Consider the following 16,724-nt stretch of genomic DNA (forward strand, 5'->3'; position numbering starts at 1 on the left):
CGAAGGTCTGATTTTCAAACACTTGTTCAACACCATTATTTCCATATCTCAATTTCCTGAAGGCCCAATCGTCAGATTCTGATTCAATTTCTTGAAGGTGCAACATGCTGATTCTGATTCTTTATAGTGACTCAAGTTCACCACCGGAAGGTGTTGTAGATATGGGTTTTAACTCATGGTTGTTCTTGTGTGTGATGAACCCAATAGAGAAAGGGAGGGGTGGGGTTTACGAATTGGGAGGGTGGGTTAGGATGATTTAGAAGATTGACCCCATTTTTCATGAGAATCGCTCTTTAGGGGAATTTCATTTGAGATGAAAAACCGCTCCAGTTCTAGGGAATCATTTCAATGATGGTGGTGGGTTAAGGTTTTTTAAGGTGGATCTAAAATTATGTTACCTGGTGTTTTTGTCATTGAAGGGATGAAGAAGACGATGAGAGAAAGAGGTTTTTGCAAGTGAAGAGAGAGAGAGAGAGATAGAGAGAGAGAGAGAGAGAGAGGTTACCGGTGGAGAGGGATGGATGGGGTAGGATTTATTTAATTATTTTTTTTAAACATTTAAATACTAAAATTAATAAAGAAAATAGAAAAAACAAATCAAAAGGGTAAAAGAGTCATTTCAAATTGTTCAGGGACCAAATCCACGAAAAGTTTGTGATTTTGGACCAGTGGTGCAAGTTGGAAACTTTTTGGACTCCATCTACAATTTTTTGCTAACCACAGGGACCAAATTTGCAGTTTAGTCTAAAATGAATAATTCATAAATATAGAAAACAATTACCCTGATGATTGAAAGAGTCATCCTCAAAACTAATTTTCCTTCTTATTGAGCCTGAACTTGAAACATTATCAACATCACTATGATGGAATTTAGAAAAAACTGAAACAATCTCTTGTAATTTCAATTTATACAATTGAAAATTTTTATGACTTCCATGCTTTTGCAATGCCATTTCAACTTTCTTATTCAAATCATAAACAACCCACTGAATATCCGACTCACAATCCTGAAAATTTTTAAAAAATAAATAAAATAAAAATTAATCCGAAATTTAAGAAAATATACAAATAAAAAATGAATCTTACATATATCGATCCACTTTCAAAATCTTCATTACAATTTGCAACAACACCATAACCGAAACCACCATTTTCCAATTCCTTGCTTTCTCTAAACTTAAGTTGATCTGATGTCCAGAAATTAATTACAGGAAATCTTCTGAAAAATGGCATTTGCTGACATTGAATCCTGTCAACATATAGCAACTACAAAAAACATCTTTAGTTAGAAAATATAATGATATGAATATTATTTATTATATAAAGAAATCAAAAAATTTAAAAGAATATACCGTTAGAAATTCACATGGTCCATTAAAAAATGTTTTAATTTCATTTCTGCTCCATACCACTTTCTCTTCCTTCAAACAATTCAAAACATATGCACACCAATCTATTTTATCCAACTTAGATGATTGAGACAAGTAAGGAAGAACTTTGAAATTACAAGCTCCTTGTTTGTTACATGATCCGAAACATGTACACACCAGAATTATGAAATTCACAATGAAAACCATATCTGCTTCACTTCGCTCTATTATCTTCATCAACAAATCAGAAGGAGCTACTAATGACAATGGCTTCTTAAATTGGTCTTTCCAAATTTCAAACTAATCATCATTGCCTCGAACACCTAAACAACTTATTTGCTCATAACCCAATGGCAAACCTAGAACCCTATTCACATCTTCTCTTGTTACCGGAATATTTCCACCTTCACTCTTAATAACCATCTCCTCATGATCAAAAGAATCCACAACAAAATAACATAATTTCGTTGGAATACTTTGAGTCTTCATATCAAGCAATGACCCAAAACCAATTCTTCTTACACAATCTTTTTGAATATCATTCATAGATTTCACAGCCCCATAAATAGAATTAACAGAAACACGAGCATACAAAGCTTTCACATTACCAGCTTTACCATCTTTTTTTTTCTTTTTTATCAGATTTTCCTACAAACTTCTTAAAACTTCTTATACTCGAATCTTCATAATCTGAATCACTAGAAAAAGAATTACAGCCTACAAAACATATCCAAATATTACATTAACAATTAGATTAACAATTAGATTAAAACTGCAAGAAGGTATTCAATCAGTTTGTATTTAATTTGAAATACCTTAGTTTCTTTAAATTTACTTCATAATAAAAATCAAACTTTAATAGGGTGTTTTAATGCAATAAAACAACATCCTTATATTAATTGAATGTGGAATTAAAGAATATATTGATGCATACATACCTTCATTAATTTTTTTGCCCTTGCCTACTTCATCATCAATTCTGCGTTTCTTAAGCTTCAAAGAATTGCTATAATGAATCTCAATTGCCTTATTCTCATCTGATACAATAAAAACGATTGTATTATCTACTGAATTAACGACAACTCACAAAACAACTACCTTCATTGACTTTTTCCATGTTTCTAAGAACATCAACACTTGAAACACCGCCATTTTCGGGATCTTTCTTAATCTTCAATGATTTACCGGAATGTATCTCAATTGGATTCTTCAAATCTGGAACAAAATAACATGAACTACATGAATCGATAAAACTAATAATTAAAGTTCTGAATGCTTGATGAATATGGATAAACATATGAACCTCCATCAAATTTTTGTTTCTGTATGAAATCTTCAACCGCATAATCTTCATCATCTTCAATTTCAATCGGATTATCAGCACAGTTCAAATTCAAATTCATGTTTCGTTCTAATTCCTTTTGCAATCGGTTCTTTTTTTTTTCCTTTTCGAATTAAACCTTTTTTTATTTGAACGAGCATCCAATATGGCTTTAAACGCAAACATCGAATAAAAACCGAAACTGCAATCGGTCAATTCTAATTTGAGTCAACCGAATGTCTATACATTAAAAACTAAATTGGTCCACTACGTACAGTAAGAAGTTACCAACTGAATTAAAATTTCAAATTTGATTATCCACAATAACTAATAAATACATTCAAAAAATATATATTTACAAGTATACCCTTTAAATATTAGAAAATAATATAAATTACAAAATACATGTGTCAAAAATTGAATGGTTCTCGCATTTTCGCATAATATATATATTTTCGCATATATATATATATATATATATATATATATATATATATATATATATATAATTAAATTGTCTTTTTTAATAAGAACCCTAAAAATCAACCTGCGTCTTATTTTTTTAGTCGATATCCCCACTAAAAAAAAAGTAAGACGCCAAGGGGAAATACAGAGACGTGGAAACGGAAATAAGATTCTTGAAACTCATCTTCTTCTGCACTTCCTTTTCTCTTCCTGACAAAAATGGTAAACATGGTAAATATTTTTCACAACCGTCATGCCTTAACTAGAAATGCAGTAAATTTACAGTTCCTTGACTAAACAAGTGGTCTGGCTTTCTCCACAGAAGTCCAAAAGTCTTCCAGCAACACCCATCACCATCGATCACATTATCTTCTATCTTCTTAATCTGCTTATGATGATCATCCAGATTCATCTCATCAAAATTTCTTCGCAATCATTTTAACTTTTCTTAACAAAGATTTGATTTTTATCAGGATCCTTCAATCATACCTTTAATGGCGTCTTCTTCAACTTCATCCATTCACAAGATCTTTAAGTATGATGTATTTTTGAGTTTCAGGGGCGAAGACACTCGTACGAACTTCGTTGACCATCTTTATCATGCTCTTAAGCAAAAAAGCATTCATACTTACAAGGACGACGAAGAAATCAAAAAAGGGGAAAACATTAGTGATGAGCTCATCGGATCCATTGAAAACTCCAAATTCTACATCATTGTTTTCTCCAAAAGATATGCCTCTTCATCTTGGTGCTTGAATGAACTTGTTAAGATAATGGAGTGTCAGAAGTCGAACGAGCATACCGCTTACCCCGTTTTCTATGATGTGGAACCACGGGAAGTCCGCAAACAAGAGGGGGCAGTGGCAGACGCCTTTTACGACCTTCAAAATAAAGAGGCTGCTGGAATATGGAGAGAGGCTCTCAAAGAAGCAGCGGATCTGGCTGGGTGGGAGTTGAAGAACACTGCTGACGGGTAATTCCTTCATTAGATCTCTGCAATATTTTGAATATTTTAGATCTACTGCATAATCTGGAGTCCTGGATATAAATGGCTCGTATATGGCATCTTAGATTGTCAAATTTTAATACGTAATTTTTCATATGTTAATTATAGATCTGAAAGTGACTGGTGATATGGGATTTTGAGTAAGCTAACTGAATCTTCTTTAAAATGCAGGCATGAAGCTAAATTCATCCGAAAAATAGTTGAGGTGCTTTCACTAGAGTTACGTTCCATTAGTTTCAACATTGATGAAAAGCTAGTAGGAATGGAGACCCGGATCGAAAATCTTATACCATCTTTAGGAATTGGCTGTGACGATGTCCGTATGATCGGGATCAAGGGCATGGGAGGTGGTGGAAAGACAACTTTAGCAAGAGCTGCTTTTGATCACATATCCTTTCAGTTTGAAGGTACAAGCTTCGTTGAAAATGTGAGGGAAAAGGCTTCTTTCTCCGGTTTAAATTCTTTGCAAAAGCAAGTCCTTTCAGATGTCTTCAATGAAGACATGAGAGTAAGTAGTGTTTTTGATGGGAAACGCATGATGAAGAGGAGGATTCCTAATAGGAAGGTTCTTGTTGTTCTAGATGATGTTGATGATATAAATCAACTTGAGGCGTTAGCAGGCGAGCCTAACTGGTTTAAGGCGGGAAGTGTAATTATCATCACAACAAGAGATGAGCAAGTGCTGGTAGCGCATCGAGTGAAGTTCATTCATGATGTCAATCTGCTATCATATGAGGAGGCAATTTGCCTGTTCAGTAGGTTTGCATTTGGGATAGATATTCCAATTCAAGGGTATGAAGAGCTATCAAGACAAGTTGTACATTATGCGGCTGATCTTCCCTTGACGATTAAGGTTTTGGGTTCGTTTCTTTGTGGAAAAACTGATCTCGAATGGATAGATGCCCTAGAAAGACTAAAAACGATTCCGGAAACACAAACTTTGAAAAAATTGGAATTAAGCTATATATCTCTAGAGGAGGATTACAAGGAAATGTTTCTAGATGTTGCATGCATCATGAAAGATTGGCTGAAAGATGAGGCTATCAAAGCGCTTGAATATTGTGGGTTTCATGCTAGAAATGGTTTAAAAGTTCTTGAACAAAAATCTCTCATAACTATTTATAAGAACTTTTATTATGATGGTGATTGCCTAGGCATGCATGACCGTATTGTAGAAATGGGCAGGAATATTGTTCGTCGTGGGCACCTGGATGAGCCTCACAATCATAGCCGATTGTGGATTAAAGATGAAATTGAAGAGATATTAGCTAATGATTTGGTAAGGATAATGTTTACTTATATTTGGTAAAAGAAAAAACCAACACATCTATAGTTATTATGACACAAGTTTCATGGTGACTTATTTTGGATTGCAGGGTACTAAAGCAACAAGATGTATACGATTCCACTCAGTGAAATTCAATCCTCATATTTTTATAAAAGGTCTGAGAAAGATGAAGGAACTTAGATTTCTTTCTGTTTTTGGAGTTTCTTCCAGTGATTTGGAGTTTAGTATGGCTGGCTCAGACTTCCCAAATGCTCTACGATATGTGGATTGGACCTATTACCCTTTTAGTTCTTTACCCACAATGTTTCAAGCAAATAATCTTGTTGCACTTAAAATGGTTCGCAGCAGAATTGTACAACTTTGGGAAGGTGGAGAAAGTAAGGTAAAATTATGGTTGATCGATTGATCTGTATAATTCATTATATAATGTTATACATACATTGTTCTGTTATTACACCAATATTCATTTTGTTTCTTTTTTGCTTATTTTAGGTCTTTAACAAGCTCAGATTTCTTGACCTCAGTTTTTCAAGGTTGAGTACCATTGACCTTGGGCTTACTCCAAATCTCGAGACGTTGACTCTTCATTATTGCGATGATTTGCTAGAACTTCATATGACCGCTGGATGTTTAAAGCTCACCTCTGTCGACATTGAAGGTTCAAGGTTGAGGACCCTTGACCTTGGGATGACTCCAAATCTAGGGAAGTTAAATCTTCAAGAATCTTGTTGTTTGGAAGAACTTCACATGGCCAATAAATGTCAAAAGCTCACCAAACTCAAAATTAGTCATTCAAAATTGAGGACCCTTGACCTTGGGATGACTCCAAATCTAGAGAAGTTAAATCTTCAAGAATCTTGTTGTTTGGAAGAACTTCACATGGCCAATGAATGTCAAAAGCTCACCAAACTCAAAATTAGTCATTCAAAATTGAGGACCCTTGACCTTCGGATGACCCCAAATCTCAAGAAGTTATATCTCAAAGAGTGTCATAAATTGGTAGAACTTCACACCCCCATTGGATGTCTAAACAAGCTTGTCCATGTAGACTTAAGTGGTTGTTTGAGGTTTAGCTCTTTTTTGTTTGACAAAGATGATTATACTTCTTGTAGTGTGGATGAATCACTTGAGGTTGGTCCTTCAGCTGAATTACAGCTGATTGCGGAGGCCTTAGAAAGATGCCCGCTTCACCCCGACAATAACTTGCCTAAGTTTCGGTTTAAGTGCTTTTATGAAGAAGATCGAACCTCATTTACTAGAAATCTTGAGATGCTTCTTTCTGTAGGTATGTGTGCTTGCACAAACCTTGAGACGTTTTCACAAAGCATTTGTGGGTTAAGACATTTAAGAAATCTTGAACTCAAAGGCAGTTTTCTAGAGACGTTCAAGGATCTTGACCAGTTAGATTGTCCGGAGGAGCTAATTTTGTCATCTACAACAATTGAACATCTTCCACATAGCATTTGTATGTTGAAACATTTGAAATCTCTTGAACTTATAGATTGTCTGCTACTTGAGAGGTTACCTGAGGATCTTGACCAATTAGAATGTTTAGAGGAGCTAACTTTGTCATCTACAACAATTAAACATCTTCCGGATAGCATTTGTATGTTGAAACATCTGCAATCTCTCAGACTTATATTCTGTTGGCTTCTTGAAAAGTTACCCGAGGGTATTGGCGAATTAGAAAGTCTAAGGATGCTCGCTTTGTCATCCGCGAAGATTAAGCATCTACCAGGTAGCATTTGTATGTTGAAACGTTTAACTTTTCTCCAACTTGATCATTGTTTGTTGCTTGAAAAGTTACCTGAGGGTATTGGGGAATTGGAAAGTTTAAGGAAGCTCACTTTGTCATCTATGAAGATTAAGCATCTACCCGATAGCATTTGTATGTTGAAATTTTTAACTTCTCTCAAACTTGATCATTGTTTATTGCTTGAAAAGTTACCTGAGGAACTTGGATGTTTAGAACATTTAGGAGAGTTGTATGTACAAGGTACAAGCATAATTCATCTTCCACAGAGCATTCTTTTGGTAAAAGGTCTGTTTATCTTCGGGTCGTGGGAACTTCTTGAGTCGTGTGGGTTTACATCGGAGATACAAGGCCCACTATATGACTGCTTCGTACAGCTGCCAACAGCAGAAGTCTCCAGGGATGAACTTTTTGAAGCTTTGTAACAGGTACTTTCTGTGTTCTTCATTGATCTTGTCACACTGATTTAAATAATAAAATTGATACGACGGTAACTAAATTTCAGCCACAAATCAAAATTAATAATTAAAAGAAAATAAAGTACTATACATGCAGACAATGTTCATCTTAATTTGTTCTCTTCTCTTGATTTTTTCTCTTAAAAAGCTAAATTCAATGATTTTTGCAGAAAAGAGATGCTGAAAAAATGGATTAAGCCTACACTCGGGTAAATTGCTATCTGTCTCTCTTATCATAGCATCCTAATTCTAGTTCTTCCTATTACAAAATTATACTACAAAATATCTACCCAGTTTATCAATGACATTAAATTACAAAGCAATTTTACTGCCCTAACTGGGTAGATTTATTGAAGTATATGTTTAAATAAGAAAAAAAAAATGAAACTTGAAAGTACAATGCTATAACTGGCTAGACCATTCAAAGTATAATGTTCTAATAAGTAATAGTTGAAAGTATAATGCTCTTGTTATGTAGAATTTCAAAGTAAAAATTAAAAGTACAATCCCATGGCTGGGTAGATTATCTAAGTATAATGTTGTAATAAGAAAAAAAAAATTGAAAGTACAATGCTATAATTAGGTAGATTTTTCAAAGCATAATGTTTTAATAAGAAAAAAAATGTAAGTACATTGCTATATTTGGGTAGATCATTCAAAGTATAGTGTTCTAATAAGAAAAGGTTTTGAACGTACAATGCTACCTTGAGTAGATTTTTCAAAGTACATTGCTTTAATAAGAAAAACAAAGGAACATGTTGTAATCAAATGAAATGAATGTAGGATGCCATACTACATAAATAAATGAGAGTACGTTGCTATATCTAAGATTATTCTGATATTTATGTATGAATATACATGTGTATAAACGTATGTATGTATGTATCAACATTATTTTCCACATTATATTACAATTTAGAAACGGTTGATCTTTTATCATCCACAATATAATCATGTGTTCACCTTGAAATTTGAGTGCAGATACCGGTAGAAGAAGGGTTGATTCCACATTCAGTATCGTTGACTTTGTGTTGGGGATTCCTGTTGATTGAAGCATTGTTACTAGTTGAAATCAATGTGAGACTTCTTCAAAAGAAGAAACACATAGTGCACAATGAGAATGAGTTGGAAGTGATCTCCATTAGAACCATGGCTCAAGAGATGTTAGGTTGGGACTTTCCAAATGTCATTTGAACTGCAAGATTTTGATAATAAATTCGTTCCATTCTTCATTTAATGGAACAATCAAAAATTGATCGTAGTTCTTGTTTGTAAGTTTGTTTTTAGACTTAAAGCTTAATGCTTTATATTTTGAAATATAAATTTAGCTTACCACTCTGAATTTTCATGGATCAACCCAAACCGTATCCTGATTAACAATAAGATTGTAATTTTGAAAGTTACGAATCGTCTCATATGTGTATTGATTGCGACCTTAATTGTTTGTGAATAGAGTTTTGATAGGTTTCAGGTTAAAAGTTGCCATACAATCTGTAGAAAGTTGTTACAATAGGAAAAACGTTCTGCTATATATGTAGGGTGCACATAATGCACGCACCCACAACAGGATGATTTTGAGAAGCTCTAGAGGCCCATAAAAGTCATTTCTCAAAGAACTATTGTACTTTCTCTGTTTTCTAGTTGATCATCGTTCTCTGAATTGACATGGTGGTCTTTTTGGTCTTGTTGTAGATGATAATGATTATTTTTCAGCTAAAAACCCAAAAATTAAGTTAAGTGGTCAGTCTCTCGACTTTGGAAAAGGTTGATGTGATGGGTCTCTACTAATCCAGTAACTTATAATAGAAAAAAGAAATTTTCCACATGTAACTTTCTTCATGTTATTTTATAGAGGGACAAGTTTATTGTTGTGTGTATGCTGCTAATAGAACTGGACATGAAACATAACACACATTTCTTTATGAACTAATTTTTTTTTGGAACTAATCATGGGTAGTGATGGTATGTTAACTTTGTTTTTTTCCTTGATTTCATAGGGTTTATGTATATATTCCAAAAAGTTATTTCATCATATAATTGATTTCTACCAGGCAGCTGCCAAAGTAGTTTTATTGCACTGATCATGGAGGATGGAACATTAGATAGATTTCGCTCTTCAACAATCTTGGCAACTGAAGTGAATATTGTTAATTGACCTTCATTTGAACCCTAAATAGGCAATCTATTTTTTTTTCTGATCAAAAAATTGCACTGGAGATGGAAGTGTTATGGATTTTAATTGATACTTGTATATCTTAATTGTTTTGTTGGGTCATTACTGAAGTTGCAGTATTTTTCTACATTTTAGTGAGCAATAAATTGAAAAGACTCAGGTAACCTGGTTCATCTTAATTTCATATCTTCTCTTGATCTTTTCCCATGAAAAAGTTAAATTCAATGGTTTTGCAGAAATAAGATGATAAGAAATATGAGATATGTATGTTTGGGGTTAAATGTATGAATTAGAAACATACTTTCACTTGTTTTTTTATCGTACATCCTACTTTCATTTATTCTTGTTAAAACATTGTACTACAAAAATCTAGCCAACTATTGCAATGCAATTAAAAGACAAAGCAATTTCACTTCTCTGACTGGGTATATATCAATCAAAGCATAATGTTCTAATAAGAAAAAAATTGAATCTTGAAAGTACATTGCTACATTTGGTAGATTTTCAAAGTATTATGCTGTAATAAGAAAAAGTTAAAAGTACACTGCTATAACTGGTAGGAGTTTTACTTATTAGAACACTATAGTTTGAAAAGACACTTAAACATGTATTATTTCAATCCTTTTAATATCAAGAGTGGATTAAATTCTAAAATCTAGGCGTAAAAAAGAGCTTTTAAACATGTTTAATAAGAGGTCTAAACAACCATTGATGCTTGTTCCTTTTGATTTTGGTCCTGCATATACAATGTAAATGAAATCACAAAGAGCTGCAACAAGAAGTATAGAAAGTTTCAACTAAGAGCACCACTAAGTAAGTGATCATGAGATGAATCACTACCATTACAGCCGTAACGACTCCTTTTTGAAAATGAACAAGTGGAAATTGTATGTTAATTGACTATATTCTTGCCATGTCACCACCTAACATAATCATACAACTTGATGGTTTCTCATCCTAAAGAGGATAAAAAAAAATAAGCAAAAAAAAAAAAAAAAAAAAAAAAAAAAAAAAATCTGACAATGAAGTATAACTCAAAGAGTACAAATTCAAGGGTATTTGATTAAAAGTATTGTTCAAGTAAGTGATTAAAAAATCAGGACCCGACTTTCATGAAGTTGAAGTGCAAGCCCAACCTCTCTTCTGTATCTTTTCCGCAATAACTTCATCTAAAAGCAACAAAAAGCAAATTATTAGATGTGAATTTTTATATAATTGAATGGAAAACATATTGCATAGTAACAAAAAAAAAATAACTCGACAAATTTGTGGTGTGCTTGATATCATTTTCAAATCATTTCTTATTTTATTTTTTTTGTAATTTATGTAAAGAAAACCTTTGCATCTTTTCTGGAAATATTCCTCATAAAATTATTTCCAGAATTACAACTATTGCTCAAAAGTAATACTCCTATATATCACCATCACTTAATTGCACCTCTCACAAGTCTTCCTTGCAACAAAAAAAACTATGTGTTATGATTATGATTTTTCAATTTTTACCTATGATGTCATAAAAACTGCAGAATGTTCCCAAAATTCATCCCCATGTTTAACAAAAACAGATGGCAATTAGCGAAAAATATTTTTGTAATAAAATATCAAATCTCAAATTTAGAAAAACTCTTTACTTTTTTTCACCTTTTACTGAAAACCCATTATAAAATTTGTTTTTAAAGAAAAATTATTGATTTTTTTTTTTTGTTTATTTACGCCATTAATTATATGTTAAAATAAGTTAATATTGTTAACACTATGTAAAGTGTTTGCAGGGAAATTAGACAACACAGGAACTTTACACAAAAGTTGTGTTACTTCATTATAGAAAAGTGACAAAGCTTGATGCCTAAGAAGGCTTACACGTGAAAGGAAAATGACAGAAACATAAAAAACTGCTCCACTAAGAGCCTAAAGATAATGGACAACCCACTACCTAAAAAGACAAAGTCAAGAATAACTTTTATGGGGAAAATAAATAAAGCAAACTAAACATATATTAAAAGATAGCTAGACATATGCACAACAAGTCATGCACGTGGTCTTAGGTGTTGGATTTTAATACTCCCTCTCAACGCCAACATTCACCATTCCCATTGTCTCACAGAAGTTGGTCAATTTCTTGCTTGAGAGGCCTTTAGTGAATGAGTCTGCAACTTGGTCTGAAGTTTTTATGTATTGAAGGTCTATGTCTCCATTTAAAACTTTCTCACGGATGAAGTGATAATGAACCTCCACGTGTTTGGTTCTTGCATGAAACGTTGGGTTCTTAGCCAACTGTATTGAAGAGAGATTGTCACAATAAAGCTTGATCTTGTGACCTTCCCATTCATGTAGATCTTTTAGAAGTTGAACCAACCAAACACTCTCTTGGGCTGCCATTGCAGCAGCTCTACACTCTGCTTCGGTTGTGGATAGAGACACTGTGGGCTGCCGTTTACTGCACCATGAGATTGCACTAGACCCCAACATGAACACATATCCTGTTGTAGAGCGTCGTGTGTTTAAGTCACCTGCATAGTCAGCATCGCAGAAACCAACTAGCTTGCACATTGACTCCCTCTTAAACATAATTCCTTGATCAAGTGTTGCTTTCACATACCTTAGAACTCGACGTATGGCAGCAAGATGAGATCTCCTAGGGTTTTGCATGAACCGACTCAAAACCCCTACAACAAAAGCTATGTCAGGCCGTGTCAAAGTGAGATAAATGAGGCTTCCCACAATCTTCATGTATATAGTCGTGTCTTCTAACTCTCTGCTGGTATCAACACAAAGTTTTGAGTTTGTGTCAATTGGTGTCATTGCTGGCTTACTGTCAATCAAAAAAAAAAAAAAAAAAATTCTTAGGCATCAAGCTTTGTCACTTTTCTATAATGAAGTAACACAACTTTTGTGTAAAGTTCCTGTGTTGTCTAATTTCCCTGCAAACACTTTACATAGTGTTAACAAATCTGGTATCAGAGCTAGACCCATGGCTGATCTTCAAGTAGTAGGTGGTGTCAAGAAACTCAACAACCAAAACTACAACACATGGTCCACTTGTATCACTTCGTACATGCAGGGGCAGGATTTGTGGGAGGTTGTAGATGGTACTGAGAAAGCGCAACCAGAAGCTGAAGATAACAATGGGGTTCTGCGAAAATGGAAGATCAAGGCGGGAAAGGCGATGTTTATTATGAAGACAACAGTTGAAGAAGACATTCTTTAACACATCCGGGATGTTGTGACTCCAGTCGAAGACTGGAAAACTCTTCAATCACTGTTCTCGAAAAAGAATGACACAAAGTTGCAACTTCTGGAAAATGAGTTGCTCTCTGTGTCTCAACGTGAGATGTCTATTCCTCAGTATTTCCATAAAGTGAAGTCAACTTGCAGGGAGATTTCAGAACTTGATCCACAGTCTTATATTCCTGAGACTCATATGAAGCGGATCATTATTCACGGCTTAAAGCCTGAGTTTAGAAGCTTTGTGGCTGCAATACAAGGTTGGTATGTCCAACCTTCTTTGGTAGAGTTTGAAAACCTCTTGGCAGGAGGCTCTCGCAAAACAGATGGTAAGCATCTCTGTTAAAGCCGAAGATGAAGCCCTTTATGTGGAGAGAAGTAAAGGGAAGTACAAGGCTAACTCAAACCAGGGACAGAAAAAGAATTATGATAAGCACAAACGGAACGAGAGGAGAAATCATGACAATGAGAAGGGAGAACAATCAGTGGAGAAGCAGAAAAGTTCTCGGTCTAACAAAAAGTTTCCTTTTAAATGTTATAATTGTGGTCAAAAAGGACGCATGGCAATAAATTGTCCACAACAACGTATGGAAGAAGGCAATGCAGCAACTGCTCAAGAAGAAGACGCATGGGATGCTGAAGCACATTTTGCACAAGATGAACATGTCATGGCCCTTGCAGCTACAACTGAAAAATCGAAGAACAAGTTAGATGAATGGGTAGTTGATTCCGGCTGCTCAAATCATATGACGGGAGATAAAAAGATTATTCAAAATGCAGTTGAATATGGTGGAATTAGAGTTGTTGTGATTGCTGATAACTCAAAACTTAAAATTGCCCACGTTGGTGATGTCCAGTTTCACCCGGAAGAAAACAAGAAGGAGATGATGTTAAAAAGTGTGTATCATGTTCCTGGAATGAAAAAGAACTTGCTCTCTGTTTCCCAATTAACCTCAGCTGGTCATTATGTGCTTTTTGGTCCCAATGATGTCAAAGTGTATAAGGAGTTTGAAACTCCATCTTACCCAATTGCCAAAGGAAGAAGATCGGAGTCTATCTATGTGATGTCTGCTGAAACTGCATATGTAGATAAATCAAAGAAAAATCAAAATGTGGATCTTTGGCATATGCGCTTGGGTCATGTAGCTTATGACAAACTCGACACTATGATGAAAAAGAAGCTTGTCAGCGGTCTTCCAGAACTAGAAGTGAGTAAAGGCCTAGTGTGTGCAGGTTGTCAATATGGAAAAGCTCACCAATTGCCCTTCAAAAAGTCCGCATATCAAGCAAAGGCACCTTTGGAGTTGATACACTCAGATGTGTTCGGACCTGTGAAACAACCATCAGTGAGAGGAATGAAGTATATGGTGACCTTTATCGATGACTTCTCAAGGTTTGTATGGGTATACTTCATGAAAGAAAAATCAGAAACCTTCAGTAAGTTTAAAGAGTTTAAAGCTGAAGCAAAAAGAGATGGAAAGCATCGTGTATTACGACTCAGATCAGACAATGGTGGAGAGTACTTGGCAAAAGAATTTGCTGATTACTTAAGGGAACACAAAATCGGAAGACAATTAACTTGTCCAAACACGCCACAACAGAACGGAGTTTCAGAGCGTAAAAACAGGCACCTAGCTGAAATATGTGGCAGCATGATCCATGACAAAAATGTCCCAGGTCGTTTCTGGGCAGAAGGTATGAACACTGCAGCTTATGTTATAAATCGAATCCCACAACAGAATTTGGGTTTTGTGTCGCCCTTTGAGAAGCTCTTTGGTATTAAACCAAATGTTAGCCATCTTCGAGTATTTGGCTGTATATGTTATGTGTTTATACCCAGTCACTTACGTCATAAGATGGAGAAGAAAGCTATCCGTTCCATATTTGTTGGGTATGATTCAGAGAGAAAAGGCTGGAGGTGCTGTGATCCTAACAGTGGCAAGTGTTACGTCTCAAGAAACATAGTTTTTGACGAGACATCCTCATGGTGGTCAACAAATCATGAAACACTTCCTGATTCCGACGTACTCAAGGAAGGTGTGGAGTCCTCTACCATCAATCTAAACATTGATGATGTAGATACTATTATAGAAGAAGATATTGTTCCAAGACAAGAACAACATCCATGGCAGACAGGGGTCTTCAATTCCTCTAACTCTGATGATGAGAGAGATGAGTCTTCAAGTCTTAGGCGATCATCAAGATTAAGGAAACCTAATCCAAGATATGCACATGCTGCTGTTATTGAAAACCAGATATGTGAGCCTGAATCTTTTAAACAGGCTTGTACAAAAAGAGAATGGATGGTTGCTATGGAGGAAGAGATGGAAGCCCTAGTTCAAAACCAAACGTGGGAGCTGGTACCTAAGCCAAAAGAAGTAAAGCCCATATCATGTAAATGGGTATACAAGATAAAACGGAAGGCAGATGGCTCTGTAGAGAGGTATAAAGCCCGGCTAGTGGCTCGCGGATTCTCTCAGCAATATGGGCTTGATTATGAGGATACTTTCAGCCCAGTGGAAAAGCTTACAACTATACGTGTCCTCCTAGCCCTAGCTGCCAGCAAAGGGTGGAAACTCAGACAGATGGATGTGTGCAACGCGTTCCTATACGGTGATCTGGATCATGTCATTCACATGGAGCAACCAACAGGGTTTGAGAGCAAAGATCATCCAAACTATGTATGTAAACTCAAGAAGGCATTGTATGGATTAAAACAATCCCCAAGAGCATGGTTTGGTAAAATTGCTGAGTTTTTAGATCACAATGGTTTTATGATGACAGCTGCTGATGCAAGTTTGTTTGTAAGAGCTGAAGAAGGTAAGGTTGCAATCGTGCTGGTTTATGTAGATGATCTGATAATCACAGGTGATTTGTATGAAGTGGTTGATCAAGTGAGAAAGAATCTATGTACTCGGTTTCACATGAAAGACCTTGGTGATTTGAAACACTTTCTAGGCCTAGAATTGAAGTATGAAGAGAATGGAGACATTGTTCTACACCAACATAAGTATTCTGTGGATCTCTTGAGTAGATTTGGAATGATTGACAGTAAGCCAGCAATGACACCAATTGACACAAACTCAAAACTTTGTGTTGATACCAGCAGAGAGTTAGAAGACACGACTATATACATGAAGATTGTGGGAAGCCTCATTTATCTCACTTTGACACGGCCTGACATAGCTTTTGTTGTAGGGGTTTTGAGTCGGTTCATGCAAAACCCTAGGAGATCTCATCTTGCTGCCATACGTCGAGTTCTAAGGTATGTGAAAGCAACACTTGATCAAGGAATTGTGTTTAAGAGGGAGTCAATGTGCAAGCTAGTTGGTTTCTGCGATGCTGACTATGCAGGTGACTTAAACACACGACGCTCTACAACAGGATATGTGTTCATGTTGGGGTCTAGTGCAATCTCATGGTGCAGTAAACGGCAGCCCACAGTGTCTCTATCCACAACCGAAGCAGAGTGTAGAGCTGCTGCAATGGCAGCCCAAGAGAGTGTTTGGTTGGTTCAACTTCTAAAAGATCTACATGAATGGGAAGGTCACAAGATCAAGCTTTATTGTGACAATCTCTCTTCAATACAGTTGGCTAAGAACCCAACGTTTCATGCAAGAACCAAACACGTGGAGGTTCATTATCACTTCATCCGTGAGAAAGTT

The 16,724-nt window shown here is 35.3% G+C and overlaps 1 protein-coding gene and 1 pseudogene across 2 annotated transcripts; one reads left to right on the plus strand and one right to left on the minus strand.

Annotated features, from left to right (window-relative positions):
• Nucleotides 1–3,489: 3,489 nt before the first annotated feature.
• On the plus strand, nt 3,490–9,084 carry LOC145142571 (disease resistance protein RPV1-like). Of its 2 annotated transcripts, XM_079074785.1 has the most exons (6): nt 3,494–4,129; nt 4,334–5,441; nt 5,539–5,832; nt 5,943–7,631; nt 7,832–7,870; nt 8,643–9,084. In XM_079074785.1, exons 1-4 carry the CDS (start codon nt 3,651–3,653, stop codon nt 7,626–7,628), a joined length of 3,567 nt encoding a protein of 1,188 aa, XP_078930911.1. In that variant the 5' UTR covers nt 3,494–3,650; the 3' UTR covers nt 7,629–7,631; nt 7,832–7,870; nt 8,643–9,084. The 2 variants fall into 2 exon arrangements, with proteins under 2 accessions (XP_078930912.1, XP_078930911.1); XM_079074786.1 differs by lacking the exons at nt 7,832–7,870; nt 8,643–9,084 and having other exon boundaries at nt 3,490–4,129; nt 5,943–7,338; nt 7,420–7,631.
• Nucleotides 9,085–11,889: 2,805 nt separating this feature from the next.
• Nucleotides 11,890–12,636, minus strand: LOC145142557 (secreted RxLR effector protein 161 pseudogene; annotated as a pseudogene).
• Nucleotides 12,637–16,724: the final 4,088 nt, after the last annotated feature.

This window comes from Lactuca virosa, unplaced genomic scaffold (assembly GCF_052849685.1).
Source record: "Lactuca virosa cultivar CGN04683 unplaced genomic scaffold, Lactuca_virosa_CGN04683_v6 scaffold_22, whole genome shotgun sequence".
Lineage (NCBI taxonomy): Eukaryota > Viridiplantae > Streptophyta > Magnoliopsida > Asterales > Asteraceae > Lactuca > Lactuca virosa.